We start from the raw sequence: 19,704 nt of genomic DNA, 5'->3' as shown, positions 1-19,704 counted from the left end.
CCTGGCTATTGTTTATGATTCCGGTATTTCCCATTTATTGTATATACCTGTCTGACTGTTATTTGTGGGTCTCTGTCTGTTGGTTGGTTTATTGTGCACTGTGTCATATTGGAGGTGGTTGTATCTATATTATTCACTTATCCTAATAAATCACTATATTTTCACTTTACATGTGTTTGGTGTTCCTCTGTTGCTATCCACGCAGTTCTGGTCACACCTGGTACATGACACTGACCTCACAAACACGCTTCTGGAAGAATGGCCAAACATTCCCATAGACACTCCTAAACCTTGTGGACATCCTTCCCAGAAGAGTTGAAGCTGTTATAGCTGCAAAGGGTGGGCCAACTCAATATTGAACCCTACGGACTAAGACTGGGATGGCATTAAAGTTCATATGCATGTAAAGACAGGCGTCACAATACTTTTGGTAATATAGTGTACTTTAAATTGGATTTCTATACAATCATTCGCAGCCAAGACTCCACAGAGCATGGCTCGGTCTGCTTCCTGAATCTATGCTGCACAACTTCCTACTTCCCTGTATTACACATCATATTCAAACTTCCAAGGGAAGCCTTCAAACTAACTTGGTTCCTCGGCTACGAGGAACTTCTTGGATCGATCAGGCATTCTGTATGCGAGAGACAAAAGGTAGCCTGTAATGGGTCTAGTGTTACCAACCTACCAGATTGAAATTTACTGGCACGACACCCGAAATTTACTGGCACAGCCACGTTTTTACTGGCATTTCACAAAAGTTACTAAATTACATTTTTAGGTGCAAATTTCAGTATTTAGGCTACAAACAAGTACGCTAGGCAAATAGCAATGTGATTTAAGGTAGATATTAAGGTAAAAAAACATATTTTTGTTATTTTCCATATAATAAGGGCAAATTATTTAGTCACATCACCCCCTGCCTCCATCCCCCTCTGCCACCAACACCCCCTGCCTTCATCTCCCTCTGCGGTGCCACAATCTCCCCCTGCCTCCAATCTCCCTCTGCCACCAATCTCCCCCAGGCCCCCTGCCTCCAATCACCCCCTGCCTCCATCGTCCCCTGCCTCCATCCCCATCTGCGGTGCCACCAACAACTCCTGTCTCCATCCCCCACCCTCTGTAGTGTCACCATCTCCCTCTGCAGTGCCACCTACACCCCCTGCCTCCAATCACCCCCTGCCACTAACACCCCCTGCCTCCTTTTCCCCCTGCCTCCACCCCCCTCTGCGGTGCCACCACAGCCACCATCACCCCCTGCCTCCAATCACCCCCTGCCTCCATCGTCCCCTGCCTCCATCCCCCTCTGCGGTGCCACCAACAACCCCTGTCTCCACCCCCCACCCTCTGTAGTGTCACCATCTCCCTCTGCAGTGCCACCAACACCCCCTGCCTCCAATCACCCCCTGCCACTAACACCCCCTGCCTCCTTTTCCCCCTGCCTCCATCCCCCTCTGCGGTGCCACCACAGCCACCATCACCCCCTGCCTCCAATCTCCATGCGCAGTTCCAAGGCGAACCGATCTCGGCTATTTTTACTGACACATTTCCGCAACCACGGACATTTACGAACGGGGGAAAAAAGTGCCCATTTTTACGAACTGTCCGTAAAAATACGGACGGTTGGCAACATTGAATGGGTGTGTTTAGGAACCCCTCTCCTGCTTCACAACACAAGCAAAAGGGGTTCCCAGATTGCCAGTTATGTACAAAAAAGGAAGTGAGGTGGCATGAGCAATGTCTGGAGAAACACAGCTTGCATATGCACACGGGGGGTTTGATTTACTAAAGGGAAATACACTCTGCACTTGAGAGTGCACTTGGAAGTTAAGTCGCTGTAGATGGCTGTAAATCTGAGGGGAAGCTCTGCTGATTTTATCATCAGATCATGTGCAGGCAAAAATTCTGTTTTTTATTTTCCTTAGATGTCCCCCTCAGATCTACAGTGTAGGGCCGAAACAACTAATCGATTAATCGACAACTAATCAATTATGAAATTAATCGATTACAATTTTCATAAACGATTAATCGGCCAGTAACATAACGGGGTTAAAAAAAAAAAAAAATAGCCTTTTATAGTACAAAAAAACAAATCTCTACTGTAAATATTACTTTCACTGTCCCACAGTAAAAAAATTAACCCCTTACAGTAGCGATTATTTGCTCTTTTTGTACTTATTTTTGTTTTTTTAACCCCATTATGTTACATCTCAGGCCGGGGTCACACCTCTGATTTTTGGTGCTTTTTGCAGAAACACACTACAGTTCAGTTACATGTTTTCCTATGGGACACGTTCACATCCATGATTTTTTTTCAGCTGCTGCCTATTTGGAAAGGGCAAAGACTTTTTAACGCAAAACGGTGCTTTTTTTTTTGGGGTTCAATATACTTCAATGGAGAAGCTGCAGAAAAGCATGTAATGTGTTTTTGTGGCAATTTGTGTTTTGTAATCTGCCCAACAACAAATTGGCCCAAAAAAAAAAATATGCAATTTTTTTTTTAAGGCCATTATCCGATTAATCGAAACAATAATCGGCCAACTAATTGATTATGAAAATAATCGTTCGTTGCAGGCCTAGTACAGTGACTGTACTTCCAATGGCACTTGTAGTGCAAAGTGGATTTGCCTTTCGTAAATAACCCCAATATTATTATTTTATACCGCATACACGCGGTCGGAATTTCCGATGAAAAAAGTCAGACAGAATCTTTTCATCGGATATTCCGACTGTGTGTATGCCCCATCAGACGGACGGACTTAGAAAGAGAACATGTTCTCTTTTTTTCCGATGGAAAAAAATTCTATTGGAAATTCCTCTCGTCTGTATGGAATTCCGACGGAGAAAAAACGCACAGGGTGTGCATTCCCTGGTTAACACTGACACGCGTCTCAACCAATCAGGTTCACCGGGTTTGGTTACCGGTCACCTGATTGGCTGAAGCAACATTGAGAAGACATTGAGGGATCGTGGAGGAGGATGGCTGACCCGAGAAAGGTAAGTGCCGGGCGGGGGGGCAATCTGGCAGTATTTTATGGGGCAAACTGGCGGCAATTGATGGGCAAACTGGTGGCAATTGATGGGCACAGTGGCCAGTGGCGACAATTGATGAGCACAGTGGCAACAATTGATGGCACAGTGGCTGCGTTTGATGGCGCAGTGGCGACAATTAATGGCACAGTGGCTGCATTTGATGGCACAGTGGTTGCGTTTGATGGCACAGTGGCTGCGTTTGATGGCACAGTGGCTGTGTTTGATGGGCACAGTGGCGACAATTGATGGCACAGATGCGACAATTGAGGGCACAGTTGGTGACAATTAATGGCACTGTGGCGACAATTGACGGCACAGTGGATGCATTTGATGGCACAGTGGCTGCGTTTGATGGCACAGTGGCTGCGTTTGATGGCACAGTGGCTGTGTTTGATGGCACAGTGGCTGCGTTTGATGGCACAATGGCTGCGTTTGATGGCACAGTGGCTGCGTTTGATGGCACAGTGGCTGTGTTTGATGGGCACAGTGGCGACAATTGATGGCACAGATGCGACAATTGAGGGCACAGTTGGTGACAATTAATGGCACTGTGGCGACAATTGATGGCACAGTGGATGCGTTTGATGGCACAGTGGCTGCGTTTGATGGCACAGTGGCTGCGTTTGATGGCGCAGTGGATGCGATTGATGACATAGTGGATGCGATTGATGGCACAGTGGATGCGTTTGATGGCACAGTGGCTGTGTTTGATTGCACAGTGGATGCGTTTGATGGCACAGTGGCTGCGTTTGATGGCACAGTGGCTGCGTTTGATGAAACAGTGGCTGCGTTTGATGGCACAGTGGCTGTGTTTGATGGCACAGTGGCTCCGTTTGATGGCACAGGGGCTGTGTTTGATGGGCACAGTGAGGCTGCAATTTATATATATATTTTTTTGTTTGTTTGCTCCCCCCAAAAAATTTGAGCACCAGCTGCCGCTGGCGGTTGGTAAGGTGGATAGGTCTGGCAGAAGCATTTATGAATTCCGACTTCAGTGCACTTTTATCACACTTTGCAGAGTTGACAAACTGTATAAAGTTTCTGAAGCTGTAAAAGTGTTAAACGGTGCTGACGGGTGCGTCCAATCCAGACAAATCCCATCACATAATCAGTGTGAGGCTTGGCTGCGCTCCCCCCGGCCCCCAGTCTGGATTCCTAGCTGCTGGCCATGGTTTTACACTTGCTCTGTGCTCCAGCACGGTGAATCCCATTAAGCGGCACCTGTGTCGTGGGAAAGCATTCTAGCTATGTACATGTGGCTTTCTAATCAGAGGCCGATGGGGCCGAGTCCTTGCCATAGATATGACTTCCCCCTTACATAACCGGGCTGGGCTTGTTATGCAGAACGTCATTGTTTCTACAATGATAATGGCCAGATCACTGCTGGATTAAAGGAAAACTACATTCCCCCCCCCCACAGATACTGTAAATGTGCAGAATCAGCCTGGATGCATATCGTTTTCCAATGAGTGCAAATGTCTTCAAAATCCTGCTGCTGTGTATACCTTGTAAATATACTGTGCATGCAATATAAACATTTTTATTCATTGGCCTGGATTCAAGAAGCAATTGCGCCTGTGTAACCATAGGTTACACAGCGCAATTGCTTACTTGCCCCGGCGTAACGAATGCTCCTGATTCAGGAACCTCGTTACGCCGACTGCAGCCTAAGATATGCGCGGCATAAGGCTCTTATGCCCGCATATCTTAGGCTGCATTCTTGCGATGGCCGCTAGGTGGCGTTCCCGTTGTGCTCAGCGTATAGTATGCAAATTGCATACTAACGCCGATTCACAACGTTGCGCGAGCCCTGCGTACGCAATTTACGTCGTTTCCGTACGGCGGTTTTCGCGTAAGGCTGCCCCTGTTATTAGCAGGGGCAGCCAATGTTACGTATACCCGTCGTTCCCGCGTCGCGAAATTTGAAATTTACGTAGTTTGCGTAAGTGAATCGTGAATGGCGCTGGACGCCATTCACGTTCACTTTGAAGCAAATTACGTCCTTGCGACGTCATTTGCCGCAATGCACGTCGGGAAAGTTTCCAGACGGAGCATGCGCTCTACGCTCGGCGCGGGAACGCGCCTAATTTAAATGATTCCCGCCCCCTACGGGATCATTTAAATTGCGCACGCTTACGCCGGGCATTTTGCCGGAGAGCGCCCACGCAATTTACGGAGCTACTGCTCCGTGAATCAAGGGCAGCGGAGTAAATTTGTGGGGGCGCAGGGCAAAAACGTTGCCCTGCGCCTCCGTAAAAAATGTGCAAATCTACTTGAATCCGGGCCATTGACTCTGCTTTACTGCTCCTCTTTGGCTGTGCACCTCCTGCTCTACTGTCTGTTCATGTATGACTAACTAGTAATTCATTGCCCCCGAACAAATATCACACAGGAATTTCGAGTTTTCAGACTTCACTGGTTGCATGCTTGTTGTAGGTAAACAATTTATAAAGTAGTGAAGTTAGAATCAAGATCACAGTCACAGGGGCTTGCAACTTCAACCCATTCTCACCCACAATCTGTAGATGTAAAGCCTGGTACACACAATCGGATTTTCCTCAGGAAAAGCATAGGACTTTTGTCCGAACGGCAAATAATTGTTGGCCAACAAACACAAAACTATGTGTTTTTTCAGCTCTTTAGCGCCACCCTTTGGGCAACTTCTGCTAATGTTGTGTTATGGTTAGCATTGCTTCTGAGTGTGCTAACCATTGCTTCGCTCCTCTTCCCCGCCTGTCCGCGGTGCCGGCATTACTACTGTGGGCACCCGACTGTGACAGCTTGCGGCTTCACAGCCGGGTTCGCACGCCGAATGCGCCAGTCGTGCTGCACGTCGTGAATGGCCGTGCAATCTTCCGGGACCTGTGACGTGTCCCAGAAGATAGCAGGGAGGCAGGGGCTGCCTAGGGGGAGAGGAGGAGTCGCCTAGGTAGCCAGAAGTGGATGTGTGAGCTGGGTACCTGTCAAAACCAGGTACTGTTCCCACCCCAAAAAATGACATTTCAAATGTGGCATGTCAGCGGGTAAGAAGTACTTAAAGCAAAAGTTCCACTTTTGGGTGGAACTCCGCTTTAAGAATGCAGCGTCCTTCTGTTCAAAGTGTGTCTCAGCCACCTGAGATTCTCCCTCCTGATTGGCTAAGACACAGCAGTGGCACGATTGGCTCCCACTGCTGTCAATCAAAGTTAGCTATTCAAATAGGGGAGAGAGGGGATGGGGCCCAGGGTGGAGCTCAGTGCCTGATTGGACACAGGGAGCTGTGACTCAGCTCAGTGTGCCCCCATAGCAAGCTGCTTGCTGTGGGGGCACTTAACAGGAGGAAGGGGCCAGGATCACAGAAGAGGGACCCGAGAAGAGGAGGATCCGGGTTGCTCTGTGCAAATCTACTGCAACAGATCAGGTTAATATAACACGTTTGTTATTATTTTATAGGAAAAAAAATAGCCTTTACGATCACTTTAATCCTATAATTGTCAAATACAATACCAGTATTAAGAATAAAAATAATTAAATATAAAAAAAAATATATATATATATATACACACACACACACACATATACAGTATCTCACAAAAGTGAGTACACCCCTCACATTTTTGTAAATATTTTATTATCTTTTCATGTGACAACACTGAGGAAATTACACTTTGCTACAATGTAAAGTAGTGAGTGTACAGCTTGTATAACAATATACATTTTCTGTCCCCTCAAAATAACTCAACACACAGCCTTTAATGTCTAAACCGCTGGCAACAAAAGTGAGTACAGCCCTAAGTGAAAATGTCCAAATTCGGCCCAATTAGCCATGTTCCCTCCCCGGTGTCATGTGACTCGTCAGTGTTACAAGGTCTCAGTTGTGAATGGGGAGCAGGTGTGTTAAATTTGGCGTTAAACTGATACTGCAACATTTGGCCAGGGTATCTAAGCATCAATGGCCCGGATTCACATACATCGGCGCATATTTATGCCGGCGTAGCGTATCTTTTTTACGCTACGCCGGAGCAGCGCACAGAGGCAAGCACTGGATTCACAAAGCACTCGCTCCCACTCGCTGTTAAAGATACGCTGGGTTTCCTCGGCGTAAGCCAGCGTAGGTGGTAGTGGGCGTGAGCCATGCTAATGAGGCGTGACCCCATGCAAATGATGGGCCAAGCGTCATAGAAGTACTTAAAACGAACGGCGCATGCGCCGTCCCGTGGACGTATCCCAGTGCGCATGCTCAGAATCACGTCGAAACTACTCCCTAAGATACGACGGATCACTGCCTGTGAGGTGAACGTAACCTACGCCCAGCCCTATTCACGTAATACGTAAACGACGTAAAATACGACGGCTGTGTTCCCTGGTCCATACGTTTGCATGAGTTGCGCCTCGTATATGGGGAATAACTTTACGTCGGACATACGACTTACGTAAACCGCGTATATTATGCGCCGGGCGCATGTACGTTCGTGAATCGACGTATTTCCCTCATTAGCATATGTGAATAGGACATCAATGGGAGCGCCACTTGCGCCCAGCGTAAATATGCGCCCAAGATACGCCGGCGTAGGAAAGTTACGTCAGTCGTAGGAAGCCTGGGGGTTATCCTCAAAAGAGATACTCCGACTTAACTGCTGTTCAGTCTGTGTGTAACTTTGGAAACGATCCTCAAAAGGCTTTTTCCAAAGTTACACAGAAGATCCGGCATGTGTAATTGAATTACACTGCCTAATTTTAGGATGCAGTACCGCATCCGCCGCTGGGGGCATTTCGAGTCGAAATGCCGTTGCTAGTATGCAAATTAGCACTTAAGGCGATCCACAAAGCTTTCTAGCTTCCTTTTTGCGCCGTAAGTGTTATTTTGCAAGTGTAAAATTAGGGCTCGTTTTACAAAGTGTAAAGTTAGTCACACCTTGTAAAGGCCCATTGCAGCGACGGCATTTGGTATGCTTTCCCGAGGGAGAACTCCACGTCAATTTGTAAAAAACAAAACCGGCATGGGTTCCCCCCCAGGAGCATACCAGGCCCTTAGGTCTGGTATGGGTTGTAAGGGGACCCCCCCTACGCCGAAAAATTGACGTAGGGGGTCCCCTACAATCCATACCAGACCCGTATCCAAAGCACGCTACCCGGCCAGCCAGGAAGGGAGTGGGGACGAGCGAGCGCCCCCCCCTCCTGAGCCGTGCCAGGCCGCGTGCCCTCAACATGGGGGGGTTGGGTGCTCTGGGGCAGGGGGGCGCACTGCGGGCCCCCCCACCCCAGAGCACCCTGTCCCCATGTTGATGAGGACAGGACCTCTTCCCGACAACCCTTGCCATTGGTTGTCGGGGTATGCGGGCGGGGGCTTATCGGAATCTGGGAGTCCCCTTTAATAAGGGGGCCCCCAGATACCGGCCCCCCACCCTAAGTGAATGGATATGGGGTACATCGTACCCCTATCCATTCACCTGGAGGCAAAAAGTAAAAGTTAATAAACACACAACACAAGGCTTTTTAAAATATTTTATTATTCTGCTCCGGACGTCCCCCCTGTCTTCGTTATTAGCTCAATTACCAGGGGGGGCTTCTTCTTCCGCTCTCCGGGGGTCTTCCACTCTCCGGGGGTCTTCCGCTCTCCGGGGGGGCTTCTCCGGACTCCGGGGGGGGCTTCTCCTGACTCCGGGGGGCTTCTTCCATCTTCTCCCCTCTTCCGCTCTTGACTCGGCGAACCCCGGTTCTTCTGCAGCTCTCCGGTGCCTTCTTCTTCAGCGCTGGCTGCCTGCTATGTTTGTGTGTTAGCTCGATTTCAAACAGGCAGCCGGCGCGGTCTTCTGTGGCGCCAGGGTCTTCTGGTCTTCTGTTCTTCCGATATTGCCTCGTCGCCTGTTGTCGCTGTAATGATGGAAGCGCGCCTTGCATCACATTTATATAGGCATCACCGTCCCATCATGCTCCGGTAGGTACCCACGTGGTGGGTGCCTACCCACGTGCACCCACCACGTGGGTACCTACCGGAGCATGATGGGACGGTGATGCCTATATAAATGTGATGCAAGGCGCGCTTCCATCATTACAGCGACAACAGGCGACGAGGCAACATCGGAAGAACAGAAGACCAGAAGACCCTGACGCCACAGAAGACCGCGCCGGCTGCCTGTTTGAAATCGAGCTAACACACAAACATAGCAGGCAGCCAGCGCTGAAGAAGAAGGCACCGGAGAGCTGAAGAAGAACCAGGGTTCGCCGAGTCAAGAGCGGAAGAGGGGAGAAGATGGAAGAAGCCCCCCGGAGTCCGGAGAAGCCCCCCCGGAGTCCGGAGAAGCCCCCCCGGAGAGCGGAAGACCCCCGGAGAGCGGAGAAGACCCCCGGAGAGCGGAAGAAGAAGCCCCCCTGGTAATTGAGCTAATAACGAAGACAGGGGGGGCGTCCGGAGCAGAATAATAAAATATTTTAAAAAGCCTTGTGTTGTGTGTTTATTAACTTTTACTTTTTGCCTCCAGGTGAATGGATAGGGGTACGATGTACCCCATATCCATTCACTTAGGGTGGGGGGCCGGTATCTGGGGGCCCCCTTATTAAAGGGGACTCCCAGATTCCGATAAGCCCCCGCCCGCATACCCCGACAACCAATGGCAAGGGTTGTCGGGAAGAGGTCCTGTCCTCATCAACATGGGGACAGGATGCTCTGGGGTGGGGGGGCCCGCAGTGCGCCCCCCTGCCCCAGAGCACCCAACCCCCCCATGTTGAGGGCACGCGGCCTGGCACGGCTCAGGAGGGGGGGGGGGGCGCTCGCTCGTCCCCACTCCCTTCCTGGCCGGCCGGGTAGCGTGCTTTGGATACGGGTCTGGTATGGATTGTAGGGGGACCCCCTACGTCAATTTTTCGGCGTGGGGGGGTCTCCTTACAACCCATGCCAGACCTAAGGGCCTGGTATGCTCCTGGGGGGGGAACCCATGCCGTTTTTTTCTTTGAAAATGGGCATGGAGTTCTCCCTCAGGAATGCATGCCGCTGTCATTTTTTTTATCCCCGACGCAACTTTAAGCCGTCGCGATCCTCAAAACTCGGCGTAACGTAACTTCGCGCATGCGCAGTACGGCCGGCACGCATGCGCAGTACGGCCGGCGCGGGAGCGCGCCTCATTTAAATGGGACTCGCCCCATTTGAATAGGAACGCCTTGCGCCGGCGGAATTTTAGTTACACAGCCTGAAATTTCTAGATAAGTGCTTTGTGGATCAGGCACTTAGGTAGAAACTTTAAGGCAGTGTAACTTAAATTGGATTTTTTAAGTTACGTCAGGTTTTTGTGGATCTGGCCCCCTATTTTTAGGCGTATCTCATATTGTGGGCACGGCGCACAGATACGACGGCGCATAGTTACACTTACGCGGCATATCTCGAGATACGTCGGCGTAAGTTCTTTGTGAATCCGGGCCAATGACTTTTGGGCACAAAAGGTTCAATTTAAGGAGGGATGCCAATTGCGTTCCCTGACTTATACAATAGGGGGTAGATTCAGAGAGAAGATACGATGGCGTATCTCCAGTATGGCCGTCGTTCCCGCGTCGAGTTTTGAAAATTTTACGTTGTTTGCGTAAGTCGTTCGAATAGGGCTGGACGTAATTTACGTTCACGTCGAAAGCAATGACGATTTGCGGCGGAATTTCGAGCATGCGCACTGGGATTCTTTCACGAACGGTGCATGCGCCGTTCGTAAAAAATGTCAAATACGCGGAGTCACAGTTAATATACATAAAACACGCCCACATCATCCACATTTGAATTAGGCGGGCTTACGCCGACACAGATACGTTACCCCGCCGTAACTAATGGCGCAAGTTGTTTCTGAATACAGAACTTGCGCCCTAAATTATCTGAGATACTTTAAGCCGGGTGGGCAGATAGACCATTATATCTGAATCTACCCCTAGATGTCCACTGGTTGGGAAAATCAACAAACATACATTATGATATGCAATGGTCAAAAAATGGAACAGCAAGCAACATAAAATGGAAAACCCACAGTAAAAAAACACAATAGAATACTTAAAATACCTGATGCCTAATGTACTTATACTAACACACTATGGTTTCCCTACAAAGAAGAACTTTGGGCCAGATTCACGAATAATTGCGGCCGTGTAACGTAACCCGTTAACGTTACACCGCCGCAAGTTTTCAGTGTAAGTGCCTGATCCTCAAAGCAACTTACCTGGAAACTTGCGGCGGTGTAACGTAAAGTCGTCCGGCGCAAGCCCGCCCAATTCAAATGGGGCAGGCACCATTTAAATTAGGCGCGCTCCCGCGCCGGACGTTCTGCGCATGCTCCGTTCGCAATTTTCCCGACGTGCTTTGCGCGAACTTACGGCGGCCCGACGTGTTTGTGAATCGCGACGTGCGTAACGTACTTACGCTGGAAATAAAAAAAATTCAAAAGCGACGCGGGAACGACGGGCATACTTTAACATGGTGGAGTAATTTTACACCATGTTAATAGCACCCCTAACTTTGCGACGGGAAAAAAAGACTTGCGTCGACGTAACGACGGGAAAAACCTTCGTGGATCGCCGTAAATCCTCATTTGCATACCCGACGCTGGAATACGACGCAAACTCCCCCCAGCGGCGGCCGAAGTATTGCATCCTAAGATCCGACGGTGTAAGTCAATTACACCTGTCGGATCTTAGGGCTATCTATGCGGAACTGATTCTATGAATGAGCCGCATAGATAGGACAAGAGATATGACGGTGTATCAGGAGATACGCCGTCGTATCTGTTCTGTGAATCTGGCCCTTTGTACCTTCCTGCAGTGTGGGTTATAAAAAAATGTATGCATGTTTGTATGTCCATATATATTTTATACCAAATAGGTGAAGGTATAGGCTGTATAGGGAAAATAAGTGCCTCCTTACACCTGTGCCCTTCAACAGAGGCCTATGCAGCCTAACTCCCATAAAGGTTGATAGATTTTCCATTACAGACAGGAGTAATTTGCTTTAGTGGTTTTACCTAATTCCTAGTTTACAGTACCAGCAATATACTCTCCTGCTTTGTCTTACATTCTAGATTCCAGGAAGAAGCAGTGAATCCAGAATTCCTGGAATCCAAAACGAAAGATGTTTCCTAACCCTAGCAACTGAAGGGAATTTCCCCCCAGCCCTGGGCCTTCCAAAGTTGCCAGGCTGTGTGCAGTCTTAGATGTCAGTACATGACATGTATTTGTAATGCAAAAAAGCAAGATAATACAGGGAGAGCCAAGGCGGGCTGACTGTTTCTGTTACCACATTACACAGCTGCCTGGCAAAGATGGAAACGCAGAAGAAAACCACAACTGTACTGCCTAAGCCGCCCACTATAACAGTAAAACCCAACCGCAGAATAATGCTATTATAGAATTCACAACGACTATCAATCAAATGGTTGCTGATGCTTATGAAACATCTGTCAGCAGATGAGAGATCAGAAATAAACTGTCAACTTAAAGTGTACCTCTAGGTCTGAAAGACACAATAGGTACCATAAGATGGGCAGAGAAGTCAGGCACAAGAGATGGACAGAAAAGTCAGGGACAAGAGATGGGCAGAGAAGTCAGGCACAAGAGATGGACAGAAAAGTCAGGGACAAGAGATGGGCAGAGAAGTCAGACACAAGAGAGGGGCAGAGAAGTCAGGCACAAAAGACGGACAGAGAAGTCAGGTACAAAAGATGGGCAGAGAAGTCAGGCACACGAGATAGGCAAAGAAGTCAGGTACAAAATATGGACAGAGAAGTCAAGTACAGGAGGTAGACAGAGAAGTCAGGCACAAGAGATGGGCAAAGAAGTCAGGCACAAGAGATGGACAGAGAAGTCAGGTACAAGAGATGGACAGAGAGGTCAGGTACACGAGATAGACATAGAGGTCAGGTACAAGAGATAGACAGAGAAGTCAAGTACAAGAGATAGACAGAGAAGTCAGACACAAGAGATGGGCAAAGAAGTCAGACACAAGAGATGGGCAAAGAAGTCAGGCACAAGAGATGGGCAGAGAAGTCGGGCACAAGAGATGGGCAGAGAAGTCAGGCACAAGAGATGGGCAGAGAAGTCAGGCACACGAGATGGGCAGAGAAGTCAGGTACAAGAGATGGGCAGAGAAGTCAGGCACAAGAGATGGACAGAGAAGTCAGGCAAAAGAGATGGGCAGGAAAGTCAGGCACAAGAGATGGGCAGGGAAGTCAGGCAAAAGAGATGGGCAAAGAAGTCAGACACAAGAGATGGGCAAAGAAGTCAGGCACAAGAGATGGGCAGAGAAGTCAGGCACAAGAGATGGGCAGAGAAATCAGGCACAAGAGATGGACAGAGAAGTCAGGCACAAGAGATGGGCAGAGAAGTCAGGCACAAGAGATGGACAGAGAAGTCAGGCACAAGAGATGGACAGGGAAGTCAGGCACAAGAGATGGGCAGAGAAGTCAGGCACAAGAGATGGGCAGAGAAGTCAGGCACAAAAGATGGACAGAGAAGTCAGGCACAAAAGATGGACAGAGAAGTCAGGCACAAGAGATGGACAGAGAAGTCGGGCACAAGAGATGGGTAGAGAGGTCAGGCACAAGAGATGGACAGAGAAGTCAGGCACAAGAGATGGACAGAGAAGTCAGGCACAAGAGATGGGCAGAGAAGTCAGGCACAAGAGATGGACAGAGAAGTCAGGCACAAAAGATGGACAGAGAAGTCAGGCACAAGAGATGGACAGAGAAGTCGGGCACAAGAGATGGGTAGAGAGGTCAGGCACAAGAGATGGCTGGGCACAGATGTAAAAGAACCGACATTCGTCCCGTTCACCTCCCCTTCAGCAGGGGATCTGTTCACAGACAGTCATCGTGTCCTCCCTGGGAAGATACGGCCAGATTCTCAAAGAGATACGACGGTGTATCTCCTGATACGCCGTCGTATCTCTGAGTTAGGCCGGTCGTATCTATGCGACTAATTCATAGAATCAGTTACGCATAGATATGCCTAAGATCCGACAGGTGTAACTGTGTTACACCGTCGGATCTTAACTGCAATTTAAAAATGGCCGCTGGGGGCGTTCTCGCTGATTTACGGCGAGAATATGTAAATCAGCGAGATACGCCAATTCACGAACGTACGCGGGCCCGACGCAATGTTTTTACGACGTTTACGTAAGGGTTTTCCCGGCGCATAGTTACCCCTGCTTCTATGAGGCACAGCCAATGTTAAGTATGGCCGTCGTTCCCGCGACTAAATTTGAATTTTTTATGTCATTTGCGTAAGTCGTTCGCTAATATGGATGGACGTCATTTACGTAAGCGTCAAAACCAATGACGTCGTTGCGACGTCATTTGGAGCAATGCACGCTGGGAAAATTTCCGAACGGCGCATGCGCTATTCGATCGGCGCGGGGACGCGCCTGATTTGAATAGTACACTCCCCCTAGCCGCGGAATTTGAATTCCGCCGGAGGAATTACGATCCGCCGCCGCAAGTTTGGAGGTAAGTGTTTTGTGAATTACCCACTTGCCTCTAAAACTAGTCTCTACTTGCCTCTAAAAATAGTCTCTACATGGAGGGGGCCGGACTGGCCAACAGTCAAACAGTCAGGCACTGGATCCACACAGGATAACATGATGGAGAGTTTACTGGCTGCAGAAAATAACGCCTGAAGCCAAAAACAGCCGCTGTAAAAATGTCCAGTCTGCATGAGGCCTAAAGCCTCATACACATGATCGGACTTCAAACTTTTCCGTGGATTTTTGTTCGAAGGGCGTTGGCCATGAACTTGGTATGCATACACACGGCAGGACTTTTTCAGCCAACAAACATGAACGTATTGACGTAATTGACGCACTACATGGTTTTTCTGCTCTTTAGTGCCATCCTTTGGGCAACTTCTGCTATTGATCTTTTGCATTGGTTCTGAGCATGCGTGTTTGTACTTTGGACTTAAGTCCGATGGACTTCTGTACACACGATTGGACTTTGCTCCATCAGACTTTTGTTGCCGGAAAGTTTGTCTGTTTGCAGAGTGAACATTTGTCTGATGAAAACCGAAAAAGTTTGTCCAAAACCTGCTCATTTTAAAGTTTGTTGTCAAAAAGTCAGATCGTGTGTAGGGGCCTCAAAGCTAAGCATGTACGTTAACTTTGGTGCAAATGAAGGTGACAAAGCAGATAATCACCAAGCACCCTTGGGTGCCATCATTTCTGGCTTCAGGATATGGAGCAAAGCACTCTTTACCCCAACTCCCCTACAATGTAGCACTCAGAAGGACACTGGCAAATGGGGGTGTGTCTATTTGTATGCAAATACTGACTTTAAAAAAGTCTATAACTGTAAACAAACTTTACAGTGCGTAATATGTGACTAGAAGGTCTTAGCTATGAATCTGCACTGTCATTTGTTGTGTAACATATTCTTGTTTTCATCAAATTGTGTAGTGTGCACGATGCAGAAATCTTGATGCAGTCATTTATGAATTTCTAGTCGTCCCCACCAACATAAATAAATGAATACCAATATGTGGCTTACTTTCGGCGGAACATTTCTGCAAATATACAGCCGACGCTCCAGAGATCAACCGGCGTGGCATAACTGGACTGCAGCAGAACCTCCGGTGCTCTGTACCACAACGTGACCACCTGAAATGTAACAGCGCAGGGTTAAATATGGAAATACATGTAGCTGGCAAGCATAACAAGCACCCTTTCTCGAAGGAAAAAAAACATTGTGGCAAATACAGGTAAACATCAAATGAACAACGTTTGCAATTAAACAGATACTAAAACAATAGAATCTTATGACTCTTGTTTTCTTCGTGCAACCGGCTGCCCTGTAAATCAGGATAGGTGGGTGTCCCTAAATCTGGGCCTGTGAAAATGCAACATTTTCCAGGCAAACACCCTGCAACCTTGTTTACATCATGGCTGGTGGGAGGTGGAGTCTGCATCTCAGGGCCCTCCCCTTCCTTCAGCCACCTCTTAACCACAGGTGAGAGGTGGAGTCTGCAGCTCAGGTCATTTCCTCCCTTCAGCCACCTTGTAACCACAGGTAGGAGGTGGAGTCTATATCTCAGGTTCCTCCCCTCCCTTCAGCAATCTTGTAATCACAGGTGGGAGGTGGAGTCTATATCTCAGGTTCTTCCCCTCCCTTCAGCCATCTTTTTTTTTTTTTTGTAAAATCTTTATTTGTGGACGGCATGGTAATACATTACAACTTATGTTGTCAAAAGCATCATACATCAAACAATAAGCCATCCATTTTTGTTATTTCTTTTCAACATAACAGAGAAAGAAACAGGGGGTGCACATAGTCACACCGGGGCTTGGTAGCTATACTAACATCACAAAGGGGGACTGGAGAATCGGGTGGCGGGCCGAGGACGGGGGCCACCTCCCCCATACAGTACACATAAGTTGAGGTTTAAGATACAGAGGTGGCGATTCTCCGAGGAGGAAAGAACTACTAGATCCTAGTATTAATCTCCTCACTTTAGAGCTCTCGACCGACTCTGGAGGTTTCTGTTATTCTGGAGCCGCGAGATGAGTTCTGTATTTAAGAATGTATCTCCTGAATTTATCGAATTAGCCTGTCCCCGACACAGTTTGTGCCCATAGGGGGTGTCGGGACTGGCAATAGAATTAAGTGCACTTATAGGGGATACCTGCTTTTATGTAATTGTTAGCATACGAAGTGGGTGGGTGACCTGGGTTTTTTTTTTCCTCTAAAGATGGTCGTTTATCTGACATGAATACTTTGACAAGCATTGTACGTATTTAATACTGGCCCCAGAATGTGCTGGCGGCAATAACGTGTACTGTACTGCTCTTCAATAAATTTATTTTAAACTGAAAAAAAAAAAACAAACAAAAAAAAAAAAAGATACAGAGGTGGCACACCATCTTTTCAAGTATTAAAAGGGGTTTTCCGGCACCCTAAGGAGGGGCGGGGAACCGAAGGCCGGCCCAACCAGTCCGACGGACAAAAGAAAAACGAAACCATTTGCACTGTGCAAATTATAAGGGAAAGCCGGCCTGTAGCTCAGGTTCCTCCCCTCTCTTCAGCCACCTTGCAACCACAGGTGAGAGGTGGAGTCTGTATCTCAGGGCCCTCCCTTAGTGGTTGCAGAACTGGGGTCTTTGGTTTGTACCTTGGCCAGGACTTGATCTTGAAAAAAACTGAAGACGGAGCTGTTCGTCCAGGCTTATGGATACATTTTTTTTTCTTTCTTTTCCCTCTCACAGTCCGCCCCCTCATTGAAGGGGCCACTTGCCTCTCTAATAACCATGATCCCGGAACGGCCCTGACTATTCAGACATCTATGATGTCGTCTACCCCTCTTCTAGTATCCCCACTGCCCCTTTTTATTTTTCTCTCTTACACTCCACGGCTCTTTCCTCTTGCTCCCCTAAGGGCTGGATACCATTTCCTTTCACCGCCCTCTCTTCTCTTTCCTCGCTCTTCCTCACCAGGGATTGATTCAAAGTAACATCTTACCAGCGGAGCTTAGACGCTCACTTTACAGTGGGCATTTGGCGCCTAACTAAGCTCAAAAATCAATCAATCAATCAATCAATCTGCATGGAGTTTGCATGGGTTTCTTACCACACTCCAAAGACATACTGACAGGTTAATTGACCCTAGTGTGTGTGTATGGAATGGCTGTGTACATGCACATTCTGCATGCCAGTCCCAAAGATGAGCAATTGTGGAGGGCTGAGGAAAGACCGGGCAACCTATATCCAACTCTATGGAAAAGGCTTTCAGGTGTATCAGACATGGTGCCCAGATACTTGGCCCATAAATTCCTTAAAAACTGGATATGACTGAATGGATATATACATACATATCATCACTTTGCTTTACAATTGCCACCAATTTCCACAAAACTGTGAATTCTGGAGGAGAGATCACACAACCGGAATCCCCCCCCCCCCCCCCAGACATATTATTAAGATGTAAACTGCTAGTGACGGCTGCAATGTGAGTTTGAGACCTGCTGTATAAACTGAAACAGTTATGTACTAAAACAATCTATTTTTATTAAATACAAGTCTGTAGAAGGAGAGCAGAGCTTTGTCCCCTGACATTCCCTTGACAAAGTCCAATGCACTATGGCTCCAACAAAACCCGTCTACAGTCCCCTCCCCCTCACTATGGGAACCAAACAAATATTTGCCGGCATTCTTTCATGTCAGTAGATAAGAATACATACAAAATTGTTCTTGGTGCCGCTGCTAGCGACTTGATCTCAGCAGACACATGGCTGATTCACTTGCATTCCCAAAGTAGTTACATAACAGGGATTTTTTATTTTTTTATGTTTTATTTTAAAACACCTTTGGGATGAATTAGAGCGGAGACTGTGAGCCAGGCCTTCTCATCCAACATCGGTGCCTGACCTCACAAATGTGCTTCTGGAAGAATGGTCAAACATTCCCATCGACACAAGCCTCGTACACACGGGCCAGAATCTCGTCAGGAAAAAAAACGCTTTTGCCGCCCGAATGTACAGACTCTCCTTTCAAAAGAACCGCGGTTCTCTTGAAAGGAAAGAACGCTGTGACGTCATCGCGGCTCTGGCCAATCACAGCGCTGGAGCTGCGATACCCGGATGTAACCCAGGGGAGATGAGATGTCTGCGGCCCAAGGGGGTTCGAGGCCTGCTTCGATCTAAGGTAATGCTATGCATACTAGCTCATTATGCCTTTGTCTTGCAGTTTTTTTTTTTGTTATTAGAGTTTACAACCACTTAACCGCTTAAGGACCGCCGCACACAGATATACGTCTGCAGAATGGCATGGCTGGGCACAAGGGCGTACATGAACGTCCCCTTTAAGAGCCCAGCCGTGGGTCGTGCAGCGTGCCGCCGCCGGCACGCTCGCAACCTGGTCCTAAGCTCCGTGACCGTCCCTGCGGGAACCGCGGACTCGATCGGGTCACAGAGAGGTAGAACGGCGAGAGGTAAGTGTAAACAAACCTCTCCCCGTGCTTCCTAGTGAGACTGACACTGATCGTCTGTTCGCTGTCATAGGGAACGACGATCAGCGACATCACACGCTAAGCCACGCCCCCCCATAGTAATAAACACAAATCAGGGCACACCTAACCCCTACAGCACCACCAATGCAGTGAAGGAGTTAACCACTAGGGGGCTCTGTAGAGGTTAAGTGTGACCTCATATGTGTTTCTAACTGTAGGGGGGCGGGGCTGGACGTGTGACGTCAGTGATCGTCTTTCCCTATATCAGGGAACAGACTTCACTGACATTGACACAATGAAGAACAGGGAAGGTGTGTTTACACACACCTCTCCCCGTTCTTCAGCTCCTGTGACCGATCGCGGGACACCGGCGGTGATCGGGTCCGGTCACGGAGCTTCGGACCGGGTCACGAGGGCGCCGCCGGCTTTGCGCTCGCGATCCCATGGCTGGGCTCTTAAAGAGGACGTACAGGTACGTGCTTGTGCCCAGCCGTGCTATTCTGCCGACGTATATCAGCGTGAAGGGGTCCTTAACCACTGCACATATACGTCGGCAGAATGGCACGGCTGGGCACAAGCACGTACCTGTACGTCCTCTTCAAGTGCCCAGCCGTGGGTCGCGGGCGCGTGCCCGCGCCCCGGTCCGAAGCTCCGTGACCGCGGCCGCCGCGGACCCAATCGAGCTAAGTAAACACACCTTCCCCATTCTTCACTGTGGCGCTGTCATTGATGGTGTGTT

The 19,704-nt window shown here is 48.5% G+C and overlaps 1 protein-coding gene across 1 annotated transcript in view; it reads right to left on the bottom strand.

The window, feature by feature from the left end:
• Positions 1–19,704, bottom strand: part of CDK6 (cyclin dependent kinase 6) — a 248,119-nt gene that overhangs the window by 12,132 nt on the left and 216,283 nt on the right. The window contains exon 5 of the mRNA XM_040352342.1: positions 15,516–15,625. Within this exon, the coding sequence (XP_040208276.1) occupies positions 15,516–15,625 (110 nt within the window). The remainder of the gene's footprint in view (positions 1–15,515; positions 15,626–19,704) is intronic.

This window comes from Rana temporaria, chromosome 5, assembly GCF_905171775.1.
Source record: "Rana temporaria chromosome 5, aRanTem1.1, whole genome shotgun sequence".
Classification (NCBI taxonomy): Eukaryota; Metazoa; Chordata; class Amphibia; order Anura; family Ranidae; genus Rana; species Rana temporaria.
Note: the sequence above shows the minus strand (reverse complement) of the source record. Positions and strands in the feature narration are given on the sequence as shown.